The sequence below is a fragment of the Pipra filicauda genome, unplaced genomic scaffold, assembly GCF_003945595.2.
Source record: "Pipra filicauda isolate LSUMZ 115617 unplaced genomic scaffold, ASM394559v2 scaffold69_size3009148_pilon, whole genome shotgun sequence".
Taxonomy (NCBI): domain Eukaryota; kingdom Metazoa; phylum Chordata; class Aves; order Passeriformes; family Pipridae; genus Pipra; species Pipra filicauda.
Genome location: NW_024104864.1, coordinates 2043783 through 2069338, shown reverse-complemented (window position 1 = coordinate 2069338; position 25556 = coordinate 2043783). Strand labels below are relative to the sequence as shown.

The 25556-nt window shown below is 41.0% G+C and overlaps 1 protein-coding gene across 1 annotated transcript in view; it reads left to right on the top strand.

The window, feature by feature from the left end:
- The window catches only part of TBX15 (T-box transcription factor 15), an 89962-nt gene that overhangs the window by 52583 nt on the left and 11823 nt on the right, over positions 1-25556 (top strand). Inside the window, exons 2-7 of the mRNA XM_027730386.2 lie at positions 30-243; positions 8785-8886; positions 10628-10799; positions 11163-11330; positions 15251-15315; positions 22691-22788. Coding sequence (XP_027586187.1) covers positions 30-243; positions 8785-8886; positions 10628-10799; positions 11163-11330; positions 15251-15315; positions 22691-22788 — 819 coding nt within the window. The remainder of the gene's footprint in view (positions 1-29; positions 244-8784; positions 8887-10627; positions 10800-11162; positions 11331-15250; positions 15316-22690; positions 22789-25556) is intronic.

Here is a 25556-nt window from a genome sequence, read left to right as displayed (position 1 = left end):
GCATCTTACCTGACTTCTTTACTTTGCAGACTCAGAGCAGAGCACTGGGTCAGACACAGAGGTACTGACAGAAAGGACATCCTGCTCATTTGGCTCCCATTCCGACCTTACATCTGGTGGCTCAGGCCCTCAGCCTCCTCCGCCTTCATCCATGGAAGAGATCCAGGTAGAGCTGCAGTGTGCTGACCTCTGGAAAAGATTTCATGACATTGGGACAGAGATGATCATCACAAAAGCAGGCAGGTAAGACACCTCTGGTTTTCTATCTAGTTAAAAAAGAAATCATAACCAAACAAAGTAAAAAAAAAATTTTTTTTTGGAGAAAGAAACTTTTCTTTTTCCTTCTTGATGAGCCAAAGGAATAAACACACAGGAAAAATTAAATGGCTCTCAGAGTTTCAGAGCTGTATCTCCTACTAGCTTTCTTAAGACAAGTAAAGTTGTTTCATATTACTACTTGAATAAGTGGCTACAAAGGACAACTCACAGCTGCAGGAAACTGTTGAGAATGGTCTTTTCTTTGAATAAGTAAATCAGGAAACAATCGTTGTATTGTTGGCTGTACTGAATTTAAAATGAGTTATGCATTTGCGGGTGAGCCATTTGAGTTTCCTTTCAAGTTTCCATAGCACTTCATGAGCCAGTTGATTTGATCTCAAATACAGTGAAATTCAAACTCACCTTTGCACCAAATGAATGTCTTCCTGCAGTTCTACATAGATAAAGTGTTAATGATGTCCTGTATAAAAAAATGTGCAGGCTTAATGTTTTCCTTGGCTATTGCAGCTCATACTACATCAGCTGAGATTGGGAAGAGCCACTAATAAGCGAGATTCTTTTAGAAAGAAAAACCCACTCTGCCATGCTGTTAGCCAAGGGAAAGATCTTCATTGCCGCCTAGCTAGACGTCCGTTTGCCAAAACAAAACCTGAAGCTAGTTGTACATTTCTAGATCCCCCAAACTAGGGTTTTTAGCCACGTTTGCGTTAACAGTCTGTTCCTCACCTCCACCTAATGAGGTTTTAATTCCGATTGACGGAGCGAAGGAGAATGTCAGCACCACGGAGAGATCCCGCCACGGCGAGCAGATCCCGTGATTGCCCTGGGAGCTGTCCCGACCCTGCCTCAGGGATGCAGAAGAGATTTCCCCTCAAGTTTTGGGGAAAACCCACGGTGTTCTATTGTTTATAGTGTTGTTTTATACCTGTGCTTTCAGAATTTTCCAGAACAACTAGACTTGTTGTTTTCTGTTCTTGTGAAGTTAGTGCTATTGCTCTGTAGCCCCAGGAAGTCCAGATAATTTGAAAAAGTTATATTGAACATATAACCCAGATGAACACCCAAAAAGATTATCAGAGCCAGATTAGCTACCGGTGTTAGATATACGATCTCTGTGGCACAGGAATCATCTTGCATCAGTACAGGGTGGGCTGCTGGTTTTGCCTTTCTCTCTCAAATGGAAGAGGCAAAGTAACAGGAATTATATCACTTACTATTGTGCAACACCTTTTCTCTGGAGGTGTCAAAGCAAACACAGAGAAAATTCATTATCATCCCCTTTTCATAGGGGGTGAAATCAAGACCTAAACAGATTAGGTGATCTCTCCAGCGTCATTAAATATGGCACTGGAAGAACCAACTTCCTTGCTTCTGACTTGATTATCCTGGTGCCTGGACCATGCTGTTTGAGAAATGTAAAATAATACATTATTACCTGTTGGATTAACTATATTTAATTCTCTTATGATACATAGAGTAGATAGACTAAAGAGCAGCATAAATATCTCAAATCCTACCAACACTAGTTCAAACTAAAATGCCCAGAACTTAGTGGTATGAAGATGATCTCATCAGCTCACACTTTTCTGAATGAAGTAGCTGACCTTCCTGACATCTTAAAAAGCCATACCCTGATTATAGGATGCTTTTCTTTTTTTTTTTTAAGTCATCAAAAAAAGTTGAAACATCAATGCTGCTGGAATTTTGCAAATAGTTCAATGTAACTTTTCACAGAAGCCTTGACATCATTGGCAGGGATCCTGGAAAAGGAAGGGTTGTGGAATAAAAACCACGGTAAAACATTCTGGGGAGAGATATAATGAAATTAAATACTTTGGAAGAGTTTGGTCAGGCTGATGTACATATAAAAAAAAAAAAGATTCTGTAGTTCCTTAAAAGTTTTTAGGAAAATACGCAGAATTAAATGCGCTTCTGGGTGTGTTTTTTCTCTCCTTTTTTTTTTTTTTTTTTAAACAGCTCCTATTTGGAAATTTTCATCAGCTTTCCTTGAGCTGTAAACTCTTATTTGTTGATTGGAACTATGTATTTTGACACTTTTGATCTAAAACTATTGTTCTGACATATATGAATTGAAATGTTTAATGTCAGCAATGGTTCTTGGAATTTGCAATTTCATGTTGCCTTTCAGACAAATATGTCTTCCGGCATCGCATATCACCATATCAAACAATAGATATCTATCCCTAATTCCACAGCAATAAGAGAAAGCTGATTAAGAATTTTTGTGAGGTGTACATAGTTCCTTCCATATGGGTACATGATGGAGCTGAACTACAATTCCAGAGAACCACCATGCCAGGAAAAATGAACCCCATTTAGTAAAGGAGCATTGCAAAGTCAAACATTCAAATTCACTTCCCTCATCTGATCTTTTTCTCTTTGTTTCAACTTGGCCCCAAGCAAAAAAAGAAAAAATTGTTTTGATTTTCTTAGATTTTGGCTCATGTTTTGGAAGAGAGGTCTCTATTCTTTGGTCAAAATCTTGGTCTGCATCTTCTGATGAAATACCTCCTTTCTTATTCATGCATCTGTCAGAAGTGTTTAATAGCACATGTGAAGAAAGACAGACACACTAACTTTATTGAAGGAGTCCAAAGCAATAGATATTTTGATAATTTTTAGAAGGAAATAGACATAGGAAAACCTGTATGGACTGTAAAGAATACTTCTCTTTCCAAGATTTTTTTCCTATAGCACCATTAATAATATTCTCAAGTGCCTTTGCAAGCTCCAGTTTGGATAATTTTTCCACTAATGGAAGACCATGTATCACTTACATGTCTTACTGTGCAAATCATAAATTCTTTATAATCCTAAATAATATTCTTTCTCCTTGAAAGGAGATGCTTACTTGACTTCTGATGGCCAACTGTCTCATCACTGGCTACCCACAGAAAATCTATGTAGCTGTAGCTACTAAATATATGGTTTTTTTCTGCTTGATGATATTCTTCTCCAGAAGTGATGATAATAATATTGGAGGGGTTTGGTTGGTTGTGGTTTTTTTTTTCCTGTGGACTATATTTGTAGGTTGACTGTTGCAAAGTAAAATGAAGAGCTGGGCAGTTTGTTTAGGTAATATGCCTGTTTATTGAGGATGGACCTTACAGATATGATAACATTTACTAATGAGATGTTTAACTTCTCTGGTTAAACATTTTTCTTTCAGAAGAAAATGTGTTAGTGATGGGTGAGAGCTGATTCAGGTAGTCCTGTTTCTCCATGTGGGATGCATGATACATGATGCATCTCATAGATTAGTATGTATAATTTCTGGAAAAAATAGCAGAGGTCGTGTTCTTTCCTCAAGATTTCCTACTACTTATTGAAATTGTGAGAGATGCACAGGGTAATTTGCATCTGCTTCCTTCCCCACAGAAGATTTTGCTCTTGTTGCTTTCTCCTTGGAAAGCCTGTTTGAATCCTGTAAGACCTTCTTGTTTTGGAAGCCATTATAATTACAGACTCAGTTGCCTAGAACTACAGCTGCTCCTTAATTTTCTGTGACCTGTAAGACACTGCTTGGTTCCTGCTTGACCACACAACGTCTTTCTGTTTTGCTATGTAATGCTAGTTTCTAACCTACATTCTCATTTCAAACATATTTCTGGAGCTATATCCTGACTACACTTTTTGTCTTTCAGACTCCCACTCTTACCCATATTTAATTCTGCTTTGTTTTTTCTTTTCTTGATGCTATATTTACAGATGTATTTTTTTGTCTATTTTCATAACTTATTCCAGTCCTCTTATGACTTTTCCTTTCTTCCCTTTCATCAAAACATTGTTATTCAGATTTTAATCGGATGCTTATAATAAGACACCTTTGTTCCTTGTGCAAAAGATGCAAATGGCTGTCATCTGCAGCGTGTTCAAATCTGCAATCACCTTTATCTCCTTTTTGTTTGAGAGGCAATCTTAAACCCTGTATAAAATAAAATAAATTCAGCTTAAACACTGAGCCATACTGATTTGAGCAACTAGACCTAAAACCACCTTTAACTCTTTTAATCTCCCCTCCTTTACTAACAGTGATCATGCTTGTACCCTGGCAACATCAACAGAGGAATTTGAATCTCTCCCGTCATCTCTACAATCCCTATCTAAAGTCTATGGCCACCTGAGTTGCAGGGGTACTGTTAACTGATGCGTAGAAGTACTGCCCAAAGTGGGAAACAATGTGCACTTATTCCTGCAGGAATACACTATAAAGAGTGCTTGGAGTCCTTCTCTGGGAGGGAATGGCTGCCTACTGTTTATGGAGGTGGTTATATGAGTGTGACCATGCATACCAGCACATCCACATTGCTCTGGGAACTCAGGTTTTACCTGTCACAGAGCCAGGATCTCACCTCGACAATAGGGGAAATTATCTCATGTGTCGTATCACAGTTATCATATCCACACCGCAGGATGGCTCAAACCAAAGTGCTGAGGCCAGGCTTGGTAATAAGAGTGGAAAAAGCCAGAAGCGAGTGGAACTTGTGAACTTGTGACCTTGTCCTCTCCTGACTCCTGTATGCAAAATGGTATTTTGCATGGAGTTTCCTTGCCTCCCTAAAATCATGAGTCTGAATTGTTTGAAACAAGTACTTAGGGCTGTTTACATTACCAAGCATTATTTTTCATTTCCAGTGCTCTTCAGTTAGTGACAGTAGCAGGGATTTTGTACTGAAGCTCTATTGATGCTGAAGGGGCCCATGGAGAGGACTTCTCAGAGCAAGGGCTGGCAGGCTACAGCTACCAAACTGCTGCTTAGAGGTCCTGGTCCAGTGGGTCAGATAAGCTTTCTCCAGCTTCCAGAAAAATATCCCCTTTGGGAGCAACTGAGAAGATCTGCTAATCTCCCTCTCCCTCATAAACAATAAATCCTTTTGCTCCCAAGCCCTGCCCTCAGCTTTTCCTCTCAAAACAAACATCTCCTCTACATGATCCCATACTGCAGAGGGAAACAGAAAGGCATTCCTCTGTTACCTTGCCTTGCCCTGCCTTGCCTTATCTTTCTTTCCCTCACACATTACGTTTGTTTTTTTATAAAGAAATATAATTTGGCACCAGTCTTAAATGCAAGGAAATATAAGATATGAAATACCAATGATAACTTCAGGCTGCCCTGTAAACTCACACACACTGTAAACACTGTACACACTAAATCTGCAAATTTAAACCAGATTATTTTGTAGAGTTTCTCTATTGGATTTTTTTATGTCTGGGAAATGACTACTCTGTTACTGTCAATAGATAAATTGTCTTTTGCTACAACTGAAGAGCACAGCCCTTCATTTTAGGGTTTGTATTTAACAGATGTCACCCTTATGCAAATCTAATCTTATTTAAGTTTCTAATTTAAGGGTTAAAAACTGAAGCTTTATTCTGTTGGAGGAAAAAATCCAGTTTGGAGATACACCTGTTACACCTGATATACCTTCTTTGAACAATTTTCACAGAGGAATATCAAACTCTATTTTTTATGTTAAATGAAAATTTTAAACAACAACAACAAAAATACTATGCTAGTTGCCAAAATCCAACTACTTCTTTCTTTTGCTGAAAGTTCACAAACATGGTTCTTAATATCAGTACACTACAGTGTTGGATAATACTGATCACGTTTTAGAGATGTTTATATATCATTAGTTTTCATCACATTTGATGTTCATAAACCTCACTTTCATTATGAAAGAAAACAGAAATTGAGTAGATTGAGATACATGGTTGTTACTAAAATGCTTTTTAAAACACTAGTAAGTGGTCCTAAAGTAATTTAATAACTTATTTCATATCACATCGTATTTCTCCTAAAAGGGTACTGTGTGTAAGTTCACAGTCTAAGTTTAGGAAGACTTGTTTTCCTGCTGAGTGGTAAAGCTAACATATAAATAACTTGATCATCCCAAACTGCTGCTGATATAAAACCTCTTCCTAAAATATATCAGATGTCATCAGATGTTCCCAATGAAAACAGACAGCCTTCATGTCTGTAGCTGTTGGCTATAAAGCTAGCTGATACCTGTCCAGATGAAAGATTCGTGACTGTTTATTCACATCATATTCATAAGCCATATTCAAATGGCCTGAATTCCTTCCAAACCTTTGAACCCCTTGTCTTCTATAAGGCTGGTGCCTCTGGGGGACCAAGAGCCAACCAAGAGCCAACCAAAAGGAAACACAGAGAACGAGGACTTTACCAGGATTATACATGGTACATCCCTAAGTCACCACTGTTTGCCTCTGCCTTTTCCATTTTTCCCTTTCCATGCAGCAGTGCTGCTGGAGACCTGCTGTGACAGTTCCAGGCCACATCCTTATTGCAAAGAAACCTAAGTTACTTTTACACCCACAGAAAAAGAAAAACAGTAATAATTTACAAAACTTTAAAAGTTCACTTAAACCTTAGAGAAAGCAGTGGGATCAGCTGAGCTCTCTCCGATCATTTTAGAGATTAGCCTCTAAGCCTGCTGAATGGTCTGCGGTAATCTTTTACAAGGTATTTCATCAGCAACAACCCCACAGGCTATACTGCAACTTTACACGGGGCTGCAGATTTGGAGGGAGCTTCTTGGGACACACAGAGTGTTCAGTTTTCCCAATACAGTGTGTAGTCTTGGACCCAAAGAGACTCAGATTTAATCCTGCATTTCTCATCAACCCTCTGAAACATGACCTACCTCTTTAGCTGCTCCCAAGCCACCTCTCTCTAATTAAGGAGAGCTGGACTGTAAAATGCCACATCCTGTACCCACTTGGCTTGGCAGATTTAATGAGCTATTGTGGCAGAAACAAGGTAATGCCCTCAAGCCACCAAAGGCTAATCCATTATTCTTCTCCCCGCCCCCCCCCCCCAAGTCATTTCACTAGTAAACTCACACCATCAGCTGCACTAATCTGTTTTGTCCTTGAAGGGTTTCTGCAGATGATTTTTCTGACAGTTTTATGTCTCTCATAACTTGGGTTAGCTGTGCTGCGGCAGCTGTGCTGTGGTGCTCTCCCCACTCCCCAAGAGAAAGGCCCTTTTCCAAAGCAGTTGCAGTTGCTAATAGATCAGAAATTATCTTCTGAGTGTGGTCTGAAATGAAAGAGCTGTGGGTAAGGTAAAGGCTGAACACCAACCTCCTCCTTCTCACTCTCTTCTGCTAGTGGGTCTATGTGGCTTGGATGGGAAAGAATAAAATATCTTGTCATGGTCACATCCCTGCAGTGAAAAGTTTAAGAGATGTTTGGAGATGTTGACACAAAATTTCCTGTTTTCTCCCTCCTCCAGGCTATGTCCACTAGTAATACCTTGCGAAACAGAAATTCTGGGAGAATTAAATCTTCTTCTCTGATGTTTCACTGCTTCTCACTAAATAGAAAGGAAAGTGTCATGATGGTTTCTGGGGATGGCTCCTGGAAAAAGAGGACAACATTTCTTGTACACTTTTCCACGATTTTGGCATTATGATTTTAAATTCCCCTTTAATATCCTCCTTCCATCCAAACCTTCATTCCATAAGGATATGCCTACTTGTCAGAGAAGTAGAATGTAATTTTGTATGAGCATGCAATACTTTCAGAGTGTCTCCTACCAAACCTTTGCATTTTCTAGGTAGAAGTCATGCAATTGAGTAACACCATCCTATAGGACCTCCACTCAAGTTTTTCTCAGATAAGGGCTAAGAAGCTAGTCAAGTAGAGCTCAGGTTTGAGTTAACAGCCAGTGAAACAACGCAGGATTTCTTTCAGTCCTCTGCTCTGCTGCTTGATTTCGTCTGCACTTCATGCAGTTCTGCTCCTCAGATTTCACGAAGACGTGAAAATATCACATTACTTGCAAATATAATATGGCACAAGCAATTCCCTTAGTGTGCTGTTTGAGGGAGGTATAGAACAGATATTGGTCTACTGGCCACCATAAAGTTTTTAAGAATGAGAAATTATGCCATAGTCACACTATCACTGACATCTTCAAGGTTAAAATTGTTCCGATCTGTTCTCTTCTGAAATTATTGCTTTGCTACAAACACTTCCAGAGCAGTGACTAGTGTACAGCAGAACCAGACTTGAGCTCAGACAAGAGAAAAGCTGGGAATTGATTCTTCTTGGCGTATAGTTTCATAATTTGCCTATCAGGAGAAAATGCTTAATAGAGACCTGGCATAGAAAGACAACATTGCACAAAATACTACCTAAAAATGCCTTAGAGAGGACAATCTCTGTAAAGTATCGTAGAATTGTCTGCTATGAACTGGAAACAGAGTGCTTGACTGTGAGTATTTATTACTTACAGGTTGTTATCCTGCCACTCCTTTTTCTAAGTGGGAAAAATTTGAAGATTCAAACCACTGCCAGCACAGTTTTTTCTACCCACACCAAGTCCAGAGGAGTCATAGCAAGTATTGGGCTGTGTAAAATAGCATGGTCCTGGTGTCAGAAAGAGGTATAAGGACCCACTTCAGCATCCTTATTCACCATTTTCCCCCCTTATTTCTACTCTTATTTTCCTAGGAGAATGTTTCCAGCCATGAGGGTGAAAATTACAGGCTTGGATCCCCACCAGCAGTATTATATTGCCATGGACATTGTCCCTGTGGATAACAAGAGATACAGGTAAGCTTTTTAAGTGCAGAGGTAGGAACCTTATAATAACTTACTGTTAATGACAGCCTAGCAAGGACACCTGCCATTATACACCATTGCAAAGGTCTGCTGGAGGAGACCATGTTGATTTATATCAACGTGGTTGATTTGACCAGAATCATGAGACACAAATCCAGAGGTTTAATATAGTCTCTTTGGATCTAAATCTTTTTCTTTTCAAATAGCAGTTTTTAATTGAGGAGTTCCCTGTCATGCATTTCCTAATTGACTTGATTCGCTACAACTTTCTGAGGAAACTGATAAGTGGAGTTATCAATGGGGAGTCTACAGTCTCTAAAACTACTTCAGCAAGAAAGAAATGGGCAAGCAGCCCCTGAACTAAGATAGGAACCTCAGGTCTGGCCTGAACTGAATTGGGTGATTTAAATTTTAAAAGCATTCACTGTCCAGCACAGCAGCCACAGTGAATATTGGTCCCTGACCCAGAGTGTGGAGTCATTGAGAAACACTCCACCACTGAGTTGAAAGACAGGAAGAGGTTTCTCTGATATTAATGGGCTTCTGACCCTTAAGTGTACTCTGGAAAACTCATGGTCCCCTACATCCCAGAAAACTATCCAGACAGAGGTGATTTATGTATTCTTATTAAAAGACCCCTTTTCCCTTAACAGTCTTGACTGAACCAGATTTCAGGGATTTGGAATTGACCCTATGCTTCAAATGCTAAATACTACATTTTTGCTCTCAAATTGTGCAGAGTGTTTCTCAGTAAAATGCTTTTCCTGGGGAAGCATCAAGACAGTGTTTGATACTCACCTGGATGGGTTTTTTTCTTTCTTTGAGTGTGGTTCTGACAACATTAACATTGAAAATAAATATATTGTCTTACCCTTTGTTTCTGTCCATTGAGCAAACTAGCAATGAAAGGAACAGACCTTTCTTTTCTTTTCATTTCTTGTGAAAATACAGGAAATTAGTCACTCTTTGTAGGTAAAGACTGAAACAGCTTAGCAGAGCTGAGTAGAGACCCAATGAGGGGCAGCACAGGGCAGAATTAGAGGTGTTAGCAGGACTCTTTGTGAAACGCCTTAGATGGAACTAGCTGCAGGACAGAAAAAAAAGCGTCTAGGCAAAGCTGTGGTAGAAAAATTTATGGTATATATAGGATGGCTAGATCAGGAACACAAAAGATCACAAAAGGTCAGGAAAACAAAAATAATTTTTTTCCTTTAGTCCCAATGTATGTAATACCATATGGAATTTCCTGTTTTGCAACATTTCAAACCAGAAATTCTGTTTTAGTAATTGTTCTAGTGGTATCTATTGGCTGTTGCCCTTTCTAGGTGAAGCCACATGTGTTTTGCAAAGTCTGGTATGGGATCCAGTGCCAATTTCCAGAAATTACAGGGCATTTATTAATATTTTCAGAGAGGACTTTGTTTATCCATATTTTCCAGCCTCTTACTCTGGCTCAGAGAGGGTTAAGGAGTTGAGAAGGCACATGTGGCAGAGTTTTACTGGCAAAATAACTGCAAGGCGGTTTTAATAAGGAATCAAGTCTGAACAAGTGGCTCAGGGATAATCTGGCTTTCATTTAGAAGGTAGGAGGTTGCAATAAAGCACATTCTCCCCTGACTGCAAATGAGAGCTTGAATTGCATGTGGTAGGGTGGTAGGGGAGGAGGAGCTCTGGACATATTCCTACAGCCAGTGAGTGACAACTTCCCTTAGGTCTACCCTTCCTTTTTCAGGTATGTGTATCATAGCTCCAAGTGGATGGTGGCTGGCAATGCTGACTCTCCAGTACCCCCAAGGGTTTACATCCACCCTGACTCACTGGCTTCTGGAGACACCTGGATGAGACAGGTGGTCAGTTTTGACAAGCTCAAGCTGACCAACAACGAGCTTGATGATCAAGGCCATGTAAGTTAGAAGTTAATTGTGGTGCCTGCTGTCCCAGCCTTGCTCCTCTCAGTCTTGAAAGGGTGCTGCTGCTGCTTTGATGCTCCTCTGTCTTGTCCAGCACATGTCTGTAGCTGCTCTCCAGAGTTATGGAGCTTTTTCCCTATTTCAGTGCTTTTCCTCAAACTGTTGTCTGACCCTATAAAGCAATAAAGCAGCTTTCTCTCTGCACTTAGCACAAACTTTGTCTCATACATGCTTGTAAGAAAAGGGTAGTTTTTGTCATATTAGCTCTTACTCCATCCCTGATTTCTTGTACGTCTGGATGTGGTGCAAAATATTTGGGAAAGAAAAAAAGTCCTTTTCCTTTTGTTTTCTCTTCAGATAATCTTACATTCAATGCATAAATACCAGCCTCGTGTTCATGTCATCCGCAAAGATTTCAGCAGTGATCTTTCTCCTACAAAACCAGTTCCTTCAGGAGATGGGGTGAAAACTTTTAACTTCCCTGAGACAGTTTTCACCACAGTGACAGCCTACCAAAATCAACAGGTAAAGATGTGTGCCTTCAGGTTCCTTTTATGTTGTGTGGTCATAAAAATGTCAGTGTGCTCTTTGTGAATGAGACCTTTTCTTCTCTACCAAACAAAGCTAAAGAAAAGTGTACACTTTACAGGCTAAAAAAGAAAATGCTTGCTCTGGGGTAGTGTGTAGATTTCAAGTATCTAGTCAGAAAACCACCTTGGAGATAAGACGGCTGTATCTTTTTCTGTAATGTAAGTAGGTGAGATCAATCATAAAGAGATGTATTGTGTTCAAATTTCATTGCTGTCTCATGGTACAAATTACTGTGTCTTGTCCCTGCTATAATTTTAAGGTAGTACAACTAGACCAGATCTGTTGTCTCAGAAAGAAAACACATAGTTGGGGTTTTTATAGCAGCGAAGGAAAAACTTTTAAAGAAGTGCAATCTCATCAGTTTGTTGACAAAATAAGTCTTTGAACGCCTGTATTGCATATGAACTGAAATCCTCGTGCATAAATGTCCTAAGGTAAGGAGTCAAGTTAGGCCCCTGAGCTTTAGGAAAGAAAACTTTCAGCTCTTCTAGAAGTTAGTCAATATGATCGCCTTCGAGACTGCCCTCAGGAACAAGGGATAAAACAGATATGGCAGATCTTTAAGGAAGTCTTCTATATAGCCAAGAGTTAAAAATTCCCTGGAGCAAGAAATCAAGCAAAGAAATCAAGAGACAGGCATAGCTGAGTAGGGATCTCAGACTAAAGGGAAAGAAGCAAATGCATGGGTGATGGAAACAAGGTCAGGTAACCTGGGAAGAGTAAGGAGACTAAGTATGATTGTGTAGGGATCGGGTGAGGAAGGCCAAGGCAAAGCTGGAACTGAACCTGGAAAAAATAATAAGGGCTTCTACAGGTATGTTAACCAGTAAAGGAAGGTTCAAGAAGGTGTACCTCTCCAATAAACAATGCTGGAAAACTGGTAACAACAAAGGAGGAGAAAGCTGAGGTGCTTAACTTTTTTGCATTAGCCTTCAATGGCATCTCTCTTCCAACCTCTTGAGTGGGTGGACAGCAGGCTGGGACTGGGGAAAAAAAAAATGCTTCCCACTGTAAATAAAGATCAGAAGAAAAAGCTTTGGGTGACCAAGTTGTGGCCTTCCAGTACCTGAAGGGAGCATACAAGAAAGATGTAGAGATATTTTTTATAAGGGTGTGTATTGACAGGACAAGGGGGAATAGATTCAAACTAAAAGAGTAGGTTTAGATAAGATATTAGGAAAAAAATTCTTTACTGTGGTGAGGGTGGTGAGGCACTGGGACAGGTTGCCCAAGAGAAGCTGTGGATGCCCCATCCCTGGTGGTGTTCAAAGCCGGGTTGGGTGGGGCTCTGATTGTACACATTTGCTCTCCCTTCTCCTCCAGTGGCCAGTGAAATATTGTGTCCTACTCTTTGATGAGGTGTCCTGCTTCATCGCTTCTTCAGGCACATTCATTGCACATACTGACAGCTCCTTGTATCCACCCATTCTTTTTGTAGTCTCCTTATGTATTACTCATCTGCCAGCTGCCCTTGCCTCAGAGATTTTCATTAGCCTTCACAGCACCTCTGTCATGCTTTGGGTTCAGGGAGCTTGCCTTCTCTTATTTGCCTACACATACTCCCTGTTTTACTCTCAGGTGAGAGGAAGATCCCATTTCCCTTTCCTGCCATTCTCCTTCTCACTGGGGTATGGGTTGTGATGGCATTAAAAGGGCTGCATAAGGTAATTTTTTTCCCCAGTTATGTGAAACAGAATGTCAGTTATTGAAGATTTTTGCTGCGTTAATAGTGTGTCCACTTAAGAGAGTGCAAGTTACTGTTGTAAAACTAGAATGAGGGTACAAACCCACTTGGAATAAAAATAGTATACTATCAAACCTGTTAGGGCAATAGATTATACAGTTTCCTGCCATGAATTGCAGAGGAGTCTTGAATGGAAAAAAGCTGGTGAAAAAAAATTATGAAGTTAGTATTTTTTCCATGGCAACAGCTGTGCTTGTGGAGTATGACTTCATGAACTCAGTGGATGTCATTATATTCAGTATTTTTGGACTGAGGGACAGACACAAATTAGCTTAAGGCAGATTGTAATATTTAAACAATTTCTAACAACTGTGAATTGTAACAATTTATTGAAATGTCATAGAGTTGGGGGTTTTTTGCAACATACATGCTGACAATGCTCCCATGATTGCTTCTTTTTCTTCCCATTATTATTAACTTTTTTTCTCAGTCTGGTCCCCTCAAACTGACTTAAATAAGGATCTGAAATGGATCAAAAATATTGGAACATGATGGTGGGTTTTCTGTAATTGCAGTATGGGAAATTTCCTACCCCTCTCAGCCAAATGCATATACTCCAAAAACTTTAGCTGTAACCAGACATGAAAAGAGGATAGAGAAGGAGAAGAAATGAGAGGAAATAAGCCTGTCATTTTTCCTTCATGACCAGACCTATAAGACATAATTACACAGGTAAGGGAGGTGCTAAGGGAGGGATCCCTGTCACGGATTGGTACCATAAGCTGCCTCTCTCTAAATAAGCGCTAAAGTTTCTGTCTCTCTGAATTCCAAGCATTTGGGGATTTTGTCCAGAAAAATTTGGGGGACACAATCACATTTTTATAATACCAGTAAGGAGATTCTAGTGGGCTGGAGAAACCTTTTCATTAAACCCGAATTTAAATCCCCTGAATCTACCGGCATGCCCTCCAGTGGCTGTAAAACTTTGTCTTACCGGGAGAAGTGTCTCTGGAAACAATTGTAAAATGTTAGCAAATCCACCACAGGGATTCCCTCTGCTGTAATTCCATACTCTACAGAACATATCTGTGTCTGTACACGCAAGTCCCAGGACAGCTGCAAAGTCAGGCTAGCGGAAATTAAGTTCACAAATTAAGCTTCTGCAAAAATAGGAGCTGCATTCCAGATCTGAGGTTCATATTCAGAGTAAAGGCTTGGTTCTGACAGAAGCAAAACACCTGCAAATCCACTTCAGATCAGACTGTATTAAACTAGTCCCTTCTGAGCAGTTTCAGCAAAAAACCTCAAATTTGATAGGGTCTGGAGATCTCACTCTCCTTTCACTCCAGAGATAGAATCTCCAGGACAAGGTGAGGTGGGCAGAGGAAAGCTCTTGTGCTACACCAGGTTGTGGAATAGCCAACAGTGAGTAGAATACCACGGACTGCAAGGTCAAAATCCTCATACTATTTTTCATATTTACCAATATGGAATTCATGCTTAAAAATAAAGCATGAAGGAAGATTCCCCCCCAAAGCAGTTAGTCTGGCTGCCCCTTCCTTTGTTTAAAGGAGCAAAAAAAAAAAAAGAAAAATAAAAAAATATTTCCAGACTGGAAAACTCTTGAGAAGCCACCTAGATGCTGACCAGGACATCAGCAACCTGTACGTGTGACCGGGTGGCCAGCTGCCATCTTTGGGGGCTGTAGCCTGTGCTTTGCTAGGCCTTTCCTCCTTAGCATTGTTTGAAGGTTCATGAGCACATCCAGCTGCTGGATATCTAGAGAGTTGAGGCTGGGATAACTCAGATACCAGCCAAACATGAGCAGTATGCCTGCTTCCCAAACCACGTGGACATTGACAAATTAGAGCTCCTGGGGCTTTGCGTCTGGGTCCAAGGTGTGCTTCTCCTTCAGGAACAACTTCTCAGCCCCAGTGCTGTGCCAGGTTTCCTAATACTGCCATGGTTTCTGTCTCTGGTGCCATTCTCTTGTAAGTAGACAGTGTATTCATGGATAATGGAAGGGCAACTTTAACAGAAGTCTGGGGAAATCAGTATGGAAAATCACTGTACAGGTGGCTTGGGTGAGAGTGATAATCATCCGTAATTTTCATTTGTTTAAAGAGAAAAATTTGAAGACATCAACTAATTCTCTTTTTCTTCCTTTTAGATCACCAGATTAAAAATTGACAGAAACCCCTTTGCTAAAGGTTTCAGAGATTCTGGGAGAAACAGGTAACAGGAACTTGTTTGTGTTTCCTCACTGATCTCTTCCCTCCTTTCCCTGATGAGTGCACAGGGCATGTGTCTAAAGTTGAGGAAGGCATCTTGTGATCATAATTACGTTTTACAGGAGAAATTTGCTGTAGAATAGTTCTTAGAGGAATTAGAAGGACTGTTTTATTTTACCTAAACAGATTTAATGTGTAATGATGGCTTCTTTAGGAAATACTTCCCAGGTTAAACAGCTAGACTGATTCCATTTCTTTTCAGAAGTCTCCTCCAGTGCTGCTCCTACCTCTGTTTGGATTCTGCAGTCCCAAACCCTGACAAAGGGGTTTAGATATTCTTAGACAACATATCTGTAAAGACAGCTTATCACTTTCCTGCTTGATAACATTTTTTTCTGTGACTGTATTTTTTTGCTGCTGTATGTTTAGTTCTCTCTTTGCTTCTACCTTAATGTCCCTTCTGTTATTTTGTATATGTGTTTTGCTGGTGGGTTTTTTCCTTTTTTTTATGTCCTGGAAAATTAATTTATTTATGCTCATTTCTATGATTTTCATGTTTTAAAACATTCTTTAGCATCTCTGATAAGTTGTTAGTAAACTGTTCATGTATTGCTGATGTGGTACCATGATATCTAAAGAATTAGGTAAAATTAATGAACTTGTAGAGATACTGTAGTTTCCTATTTTTTTTTTGTTATTAAAATGAAGAACACAGAAAAATGAGGGATTGCAGACTGTAAAACAGACAAATAGGTCACAGTCTAACACTGTGCAAAATAATAGCTTATTCTTTGTTATATGTAGAGCTGGCTGAAGTGCATTTTTTAATTTTAATTTTCACAGGAAATGCCAAAACTTAGAGTGCAAATGCTTGCTTTACATTAGAAGAAAAAATGACTTTGTGATAGGTTTGCAGGATAAAAGTGCAAAAATGTTCTCATTTCAAACAATTCCTGTTTTTCTGAAGTGTTGTCAGATTATTTCACTTTGACTGTGTCGCTTGATTTTTGCCAGGATTTTTATGAAAAGATTAAATAAAACACCTTGAGTGTTATTTAGAAAAAAAAGTATTTTAACAGGTAATAGTTAAACAGGAACTTTAATCAAAAACCCCTATTGTGATAGTAAAAGACACTACAGAGTTATCAAAAAAGAAAAAGAAAATCAAACCAAAGTTTCAACTTTTTCTGCCGTTCATGAATCCAGAAGAATTTGCAGCCTTTCTGAGTATTTCATATCTAAATGACGTGGGTATCCTTTCAATCAGTGTGACAAAGGCTTTAAACATTAATTTTATTATAGAATTAGACATATATGAGTACATTACAAGAAGCCTAGGGTTGTAAAGCAAGATTCTGCAAGCCGGAGTGAAAGTCATGTGCATAACCCTCATTTGCTGTTCCCATGGGCACTGTAATTCAGTTTTTACTTGCATGCTCCTGTTGTGTGTGTTCCCCAGGACCACTACGTCCTTATAGTTTGCTAAGGACAGTGTTCAGTCCCTGTGTTTTCCACCACACATTGTAATGCTACACGCTCTATGGTCACAGACAACTAACCGACCTAGAGATTTCCTAGCTCAGTTCCTCTGTTCTCATCTTACAGAAGCTATGCAAAAAGATGTTACCGCTCTCATTTAATCCCCACTGGGAGCATCAATTCTCCTCGAGACATATGTGACTTTTACTCTGCTCTCCTCTCCTGCATGTGGGAAATAGGATGTGTCCCAGGTACAAGATCTGTGTGCAGAGATACAGCTGCACTGGGGGCTGGGTTTGGAACAGGATTGATGCAGTTCCAGGTACATGGTGGGCTATATTAACATGGAAGGCATTAATAAGGTCCTAGCTCAGTGAATTTGGACAGTTTCCTGAAAAAGTTGGGAATTACTGATCTTTGTAGCTCATTGATTTAAGAAAGGGCAGGAAATTGCTACACGGCTGCAGCTGTGGGGAGGGCTCAGTAAGGCTTTCTGCTGATGTAAAGAGGAATTAAAATCTTTAAGGTATTACACATCAAAGAGAGCAGCCTGAGGCTTTAGGAAGAAAAAAACAGGCAAAGGTATTTGCAAGCATATATAGCAGTCAGGCGCCTGCCTCACAAGCAGTGGTCTGGCTAAGGTTGCACTGCTGTTGTCAGCTAGTGGAAGACATTAATGCTCAGCTGCTCCCTTTCAAGAGGACACATACATAGACGTACACATAGGAGGGAGAAAAACATTCAGGTCTAAGCTGTGTGGGGAGAGGACTCTCCAAATGGGACTTCTCTTAACTGTGCTGGATGGCTCTTCCCCTTGTGAATTTGTCATTTCATCAGGATTACTGGTCAGCTGGATTAGCAGTCATGATGCTCTGCAAATTCCCACACCCTCAAACATCATTCACATATCCTTCCCACAACTTTGGTCAACTGCAGTGCATCAGACTGTGGCTGGAGAATGTCCCACTGAAAATGTAGGCCTTCTTTGAAAAAGAAACAGGTTAATTTGAAGAAGGGGCCATTTGTGAAGCAGGCAATTGAATAGTATATGTCCAAGAGGTTTTAAGGTTTTTAGAAGGTCTTAAGGAAAAAAAAAAGGTGTGGCAGCAGCAGGAGGCACAGAATTCTGAGGCAGCTCCAGGACATCATATCCCAGTGACATAGGGATACTGAATCAGAGCCATGGTTAGAGTTTGCCAGCAAATGATGGAGGAAAGAATCCCCCTGGGAAAAGCAGAGCATATTGGGAAAAAAGGAACTCTTAGGCCACTTCTTCTCTAGGACATTACCTTTCTGCTTTGTGTGGAGATTCTTCCATTAAATGGTGGTAGATATTTTCCCCTCCAGTTATTTATTCTTTTATTGTTTCACTGTTGTTTTCTGCTGCAGAAATTGTGGAGTTAACTGGTTTTTTTTAAAATAGTTTCCCTTTTAAATCTTTTGCTTCCATCAGCTCACAACCTTCCCCTACGTTTCCTTATGACTGTGATCTCACTTCATTACTACAAGAGATTGCTAAAACCCTGTTGCTCTGGGGACACCCCATCATGATATAAATGCTTGTATACATGTGGAGGAGCAATCTTTTCCCAGATTCTTTCTTAGATCTCTTTCAGTTATTTGCATGAGTGTCTCCCTTCATAGCTCACTGCCTCAGTCTTTAAGCTGGGAGAAGGAGCAGTGATGGGTTTCAGAGGGAAGGATAGAAACAGCTCAGCAGCTAGACGATGTTTTGCAGTCTTTGAGCACTCAAACCGTGTTAAGTAATGGTGTTCACCCATCTAACCATTTGCCTTGTTGGATTAGGAATTTAGCCTGTGTTTGAAGGCTGAGTCTTGGGTCCTACTTCTTAGAGATTCCCTCTACCTGATTTTTGGTCCCTCTTCACTTTTTGGAAAGGCACATGAAGCATCTGTAAAAATGCAACAAGAGAAGCTTCTGGTGGTGAAAGGACACCTATGTAATGGAGGTACAAGTCAAGTTATTACTTGGTTTCTTTCCTGAACTTCAAGGGATTGAGAAACTAGAGTTTTTGAGATATAGAGCTCAGCTAGCCAAATATTTGGGTAGCAAGGGTGCAGGTTTAATGCCACAGAGCCTATTTTTGGAGACCAAGCAAAGTTGATTTGACAGTGGGATGCTTGCAGGACCTCCTTATCCAGGAGGAAGCCAGAAGGGACAACAGTCAGGAAACTCAGCAGGGTGATGGAAGATAAAAAACCCAAGGCTGAAGGCAAATAACAGCACTTGACTTTCAGATGTGGGCAGCTGAAGTGAATACAAGTTGCTTCTGCTGGAAATGCTCTTTGAGTTTTGTCTAGGATAAGAAAGCCAGGAGGGCACTTGGAGCCAATAGTTTGGCTTCCCCAGTGAACAATGAAATGATGACCTGAATCCTGCATGCAGTGGGAATGGCAAGATCAGCCATATGGGATGGATTATGGAAGTGCACAGATAGGTCCTTTCATTTTTCAGACAATGGAACTGTTTCATTTATTGCCTATTATTAAAACTTTATAGCACTAAAAATAAAAGAATGAATGAAAAAGAGAGAGTAAATTTTGGATACCTTTTAAAGGACTGACCTTATTAAAAAATAAAAAAAGCTGGCAGTGAGTCCTCTTCTGATACTTGTGCTTTTTACTTCCTTCATAAAAATGGTGTGAGAGGGGAGGGTTTATGGACTGATAGATAGTTTGAAGTTAATTTTTCAGTGCGGCTCTTTGGAAGAGAAAATAAATGCCACATGGATTATGTTCAGCACACTTGGTACCAGCAGCCCTCACCAAAGCTCCCCCCGTATTACTGAGATTTCAGGAATGCTGCAAACAATTATTTTTTTGTCAGCATTTATTGCTGTCCCAAAAGGTCTCTTCATTGGCCAGGGGGGGCTTCTTTTCCTTGTTAGGGGGTGGAACACACACGCATAATAGCACTCCAGTATTTCTGCTGACTAGGAGAGCACACCAATATCATAAATTGCTACATAAGACACAGATATTAGAGTTGACAGGGATTAAATTTCTTGATTCCCACCTCACCACCTCAACATTTTCTTTCAAAAATAGGAATACATCACAGACAGAAGAAAGGCTGGGAATAGGGTTGTAAAATCAGTCACACAAAGGTGGTGTGCCTTCTCATCAAAAGCTGGTTTTTAGCATGACTACATGTTCTTCTTTTGCAAGACTCCATACACAGGGTGGTAGGGGCCTAGCAGGTTAGCACATGAAGCTGCTGTCTCATGGATCTTGTCTTATGCATGGAAGGATGTGAAAGTTCAGTAAGGATGTGTTCTTCTTAGATACTTTTTCTGCACAAAGTGAAAGAGGCCCCTAAAAACATAAACCAAAGAAAAAAAAACCCAAACAAACTGTACACCAATGGGAAAAAAAGATTTTTCTAGTATATAGGGAGTTAAATTTATGCATAGGAGAACTGTACATAACTTTGAGCTCTGTTATCCACATACTCAGAGAGGGTGTTTTGTAATGCATGTTCCACACATGTTCTGGAGGAGTAAAGGTCTCACATTAGTGGCAGGAAGAACCAGCTGTGGAGTTTGGCATCCATTCTTCAGGTATCTGCTTCTGCCACGCTGCCCTCGGCATTTCAGGGCAATCTGTGAGTCCAGCAAAGCCACAGTGTTGTTTCCAACAGTTGCAGTGTGGAAAGGGAAGGGTGAGAGGAACTGCGTCCACAGCAAAGGCGCTGTTGTAGAACTCCTCTCCTGGAGCAGGAGGAGGTGGGTCTCTGGAGTCATCTTTCCTTTCCCTGACATACAGGCAGGAATAAAAGCTGCCAATTACCCTCTATCAGATCACAGACACAGTGGAGTCTAAACCTTGAAAGTAGTGTATTATTCCCAATTTACTGTTTTATTTCTTCCTTTTATTATCTCCTGACTATTCTATTTTTTCCTTTTCAAATTATATGGTACCTGTGAGAACTGTATTGATACAGCGGAAGGTGGTAGATGCAGAGCTAGAAACTTGGAATGAGTCAATTGCTGAGCAGATAATGATGTAGTCTCCAGGGAGAGGCAGTGGTAATAGCATTAACCTGCTTTTACTGTCTCCCTGAGCCACCTCCCATTAGGATTTGGATTTTACTGGAAGGGTGTTATGAGAGCAGAGCTAGAAGTCTGATGCTGGAGTTCTAATGACTGAACCAGACTGCGTGTCCACTGGTTTTAGTGAGCTGGCCTCCTTGCTTCCTCACATGATCCTGTGGAAGACACAGGGCAGCTGAATTAGCAGAGCTGGAACATTCAGTCTGCATTTTTGGATATATTACGTGGTTTTAATCACCAAGGCAGGTCCTTTCATCAGCAGGTCTAGTTGCATTGCAAGTTGCTCAGGACATTTTTTGCCCCTGGATATATGGTACCAGAAAGTCCTCCCTTCATGTTTGGGCCAGGGAGCATTTCATGAGGCTGCAAAAAAGGTGCCGTTCTCTTCCCAGCTGTGAGAGTTGAGAAGCAGATGGAGTCTGAAAATGTGTGACTTTCACACACAGGGAGCAGAGGAAATCCTGGGCATGATATCGGTAGTTGAAGGGTAGCTTTTGCACACAGAGCCCAGCTTAGCAGATGGGTTCAAATTCTGCACTGCCTTGTTGTCTCTGAGCTCTATGAGCTGGCAGAGGCCACTGTATTAACCAAATAGTTTTGTTGTAATGTGCTCAGCACTAGTGTGAGACTGCTATGCAGATATGTCTTCTGTTTCTACTTCTAACAGCTTAGCAGCTAATAAACACCATGCAACAACCTCTCTTCTAAACCTCCTCTTAAAATACAGAGTTTAGTTTGCCAACTCCAATGTATTTAAAGCATCCAAGCTTCCGGGGAGACTTTGGAAAGTTAACCGAGTGAGTGAAGGCACGTGCAGAAAGACATTTTCAGAAGCAAAAGGCAGCTCCAGTGTCAGCTCAACATCTGATGAGAGGCTCTGGGGATGTTAGTGCCTTTTGCGTTGAAAGGGGATATGTTCTTGCATTTGACGAAGAATCTCTAGTAGTGTACAGTCAGCGCAAGGGCTAAAACCTACTGCTGGAAAAGAGGCAGGGGAAAGTGAGGAATGGGGAACAGAGCAGTGTGCAGCTTCCACAGAGGAGAGCCTTTCCTGGGAAGAAACTCCAGGGGTTTATCTCATAAGGAACATAGAGTCTTTTCCTGATAATGCGCCTGTGTCCTCACTGAGGCTGTGGAGCTAAGAGACTTCCAGCAGAGCTAGCATTTTTTGGTGAAAATAAGAATAAATCTGAGACCCCCGCCCTTCAAGAAGAAAAGTTCTCACCAAATTTTTTGGTGTTTTCTTTTTGTTATGTCTTTGTGGTGAGTTAAGGACCCAAAGCAGAGATGTCACTGATCATTTTTAAAGAGTATCTTATGCATTTCTAGTCAAAGTCCAAAACCAAGAAGATTCCCTTTATGATGGCTTCCCATAGCACTTCAGAACAGTTTCCAGAAGTAGGAAGTGGCAGGAAAAGGCAATTCACAAAATCTCTGGTTCTGTAGGCTGAATCCCAGACCTCCTTTGTTTGCATGACAGCTTACATCCACCAAGTGTGGAGGCCCAGTCAATGATAAAGTGCGCCTTGAGGAGCTGACAGGCATGTGTCTCCTGTAAAGCAGACACGAGGCTTGAGATTCTTTTTATAAAGGAAAAAGGCATTGAGAGACTGTTTGATGCTTTTGAAATCCTGGGTTGGGGAAATTTTATTTTACTCTGGTGCCCAGCACTTGTGTGGGAAGACTTGAGGAATTCACAGATGCCAAGGTGACCTTTCGGTAGCCGCTGGCAGCCTGTCAAAAAAAGTCGGAGCCTTCTTTCCGCAGTGCCTATGCCCTCAGCTGACTGACATTCTTATTCTCTCCTTGTTTTATTTTCTTTGCATAGGACGGGGCTGGAGGCCATTATGGAGACCTACGCCTTCTGGAGGCCCCCCGTGCGCACTCTCACCTTTGAAGACTTCACTACCATGCAGAAGCAGCAAGGTGAGCATACAAAGGGAATGCAAAGAGCTGTAGAAAGAGCAGAAGAAGAGGGCATAAGAGCAGCAACACGCTTTGCCGTGTGTCCAGAGACTGGAATGGGGATGTCACATACATCATTGAGCTCTTGACTGTAATGAAAGGAGACAGAGCAGAGAGGGTAGATGGAAATGGTGGACAGGCCATGCCTTATGAGGTGCAAAAGAACCACTTGATCTCCCTGGTCTTCTGAGTGCTGGAACTAGAGTCCTAAGAGCTAGAAGGAGGAGCAGGAAGGAGTGTAGGGTTAAGTGAAGCAGCCTATCAACACAGCATGAGTTAAGTGTGAAAAGGGCACAGAGAGACTGAGGAAATGCTCAAGCATGTCAGACACGTTGTTCTCCATTTATAGTTAACATTTACTATTTGTGTGGAAACACAAGGGAAATGGGATTGTGTCCTATGGAAGTTTTAGGAGACCAAGAATATGCCCCCCTTCAGGATCATGGCACCTTGATCTCAGAACTTGGTGGCCTTGCTGAAGAGACTTTCTGTTAGTAAGAATCTGGGAAGAATTATTGGATAGCCAAGTGTTATCCACTTGCTCATGCAGTGTCTTTTCATAGCTTCTGCCCTTTACATCTCTCACTTGTTAAGTAGGGCTTTCATCTCTAGTTTCAGACTGTGTTGCTATTTTGCTTTTTGCAGGGGTAGACCTTTCCCATTCACTTTATTGCCGCTATATCTAGTTAAAAACACAGTGATCATTGAGAATGGAGGTATCAAGGCAGCCTCATACTTTTTTTCATTCCAACATACATGCAAGAAAAGAAACAATTCAAAATGGTGCGTAAATGTGACACCAGTGAGGTTAAACAATCAAAACCAAATGCCTGCCCTGTGCAGCAGATTCTCCAGCCTCTCACACTTTAGCTTGACATCACCCCCAAAAATTCCCTCCAGACCTTGAATCCATCTGAGGATGATATGGTCTCCTCCAGAGGCAGGGAAGCCATGGTGGCTGTTGGGGCTGCCCATCACCAGGGCAGAATCAGAAGAGTATACAGTGCAGGACTGTCTTCTTGCTGACTGTCCCCTACCTCAGTTCCACGTGCAACACCCCAGAGCCTAGGTCACCTGCTGAATCATGTTTCTGATGGCATAGCATCAGAGAAGGATAGAGCACACTCCAGTCAGCTGTGTAAGACTCCCCATGTCTTTACATGGTCTTTACATGGTCACCCAACTGGTCTTAAATGGCACAACTTGGGGCAGGAGAGATTTTGCACAAGCTCAGGGGCTTGTGTGGAGGAGCACTTATAGTGGGAGATGTGGTCAGAGATGGGTTAAAGAAGGCACTCAGGAATGTTTTCATCACTCACCTAAATAGAAACATAACAGCTTCTCCTCCTGGTCACAGCCACTGAAGCAGACTCTCTCCAATGTCTCACTCCCTATTTGGGCTCGACCCCTCCCCTCCCCTCGGTTATCAGATAACATCCTAGTGGCAAGTCCAGCAATTGCTTACGTGGTAAGGTAATACTAGGAAAGGAAAATATTTAATGTATTTTTAGCTTGCTATAATATAGTTTGGCAGCTGAAAAACCAGGAAGCAAGCCAGTACCCTGTGACCAGCTGGCTCTGTGCAGACCACCACCACTGCACCACAGACCTCTAGGCTTAGGGCAGCCTGTAACTAAAGTTGTGTTCACAGGTTGATCTCAAAAACTTAATAACTCATTACAAAAAAGTGCTTTGAGCTCTGCGTTTGACCATGTCAAATGAGCTCAAGATAATGAACCAGAAATATTCCAACCATCATAGTGCTCACCTCTCAGTAGTTGCTGTAACAAGCTGTCCCCTGGTCTCAAAAATAGATGCAAAACCAAAGTACAAACACACTCTATTTTAATTTCTGACTGCTGGGACATCCCCCAAAGGCCAGCACAAATGGTCTGGTCTGGAAGCCTTGGAATTGCTGGCAGAAAGAGCAAGAAATGCTGGGGTGGCTTTAAGCCACATGTGATTCTTCCCTCCAAACGTAAGACAACCAGGATATACCATGCTCATACCTCTTCGTCTCCTTGTTTTCAAGCACATGAACTGGGTGACAGGTGAGTAAATCACTGGTGTTTAACAGCTGACATCACCAATAAGCTCTTGCACCTTGGATCCTCCCAGCCTGAGCCAGTCTTCACATGTAAATAACTTGCCTTGGACTTTCCTTCTCTCTCCCGCCTGAAGCTTCAGTGCTCTGAGCTGCATGCCGTTATCTCACACCCTTGTATATTTATGAATTAGAAGTTTTCAGGGTATTATTTTAATAAACAGATACTTTAATTCTAAATCACATTGTTGTCTCCAAAACTGGGTGAACATGTGACATTTCTGAATAAACATTTGAAGAATTGCAAGCCTTCCTTTTAGCCCTTGCATTGTTAATTGAGAGATTGCACAGGAGGCTACAGGAGGTTTTTGGGACTAGATGTGTCCACTGCAGCTATAAAGGAATGCATATTTACTTCAGAGAGACAGGGTGAGAGCAGCAAAAGTGACTGCTTGATGAGGAGGAAGTTATGGTTATCCAGCCTGTGAGGAGGGAGAGAATAGTGGTAGATAGGAAAAAAGCAATAGGTTCCAGTTACATGAAATCTAGAGAAGTTGCTGGACCAGTTCTGCTATAAGAACTGCAGAATTCAGCTTTGATTTTCTAGAGACGAGTCCCTCTTACTGTAGTAGGAAAAATTATGTTTTCTGGGGTAAGAGCTTGGGTTGTCAGCAGCATAAAGTTC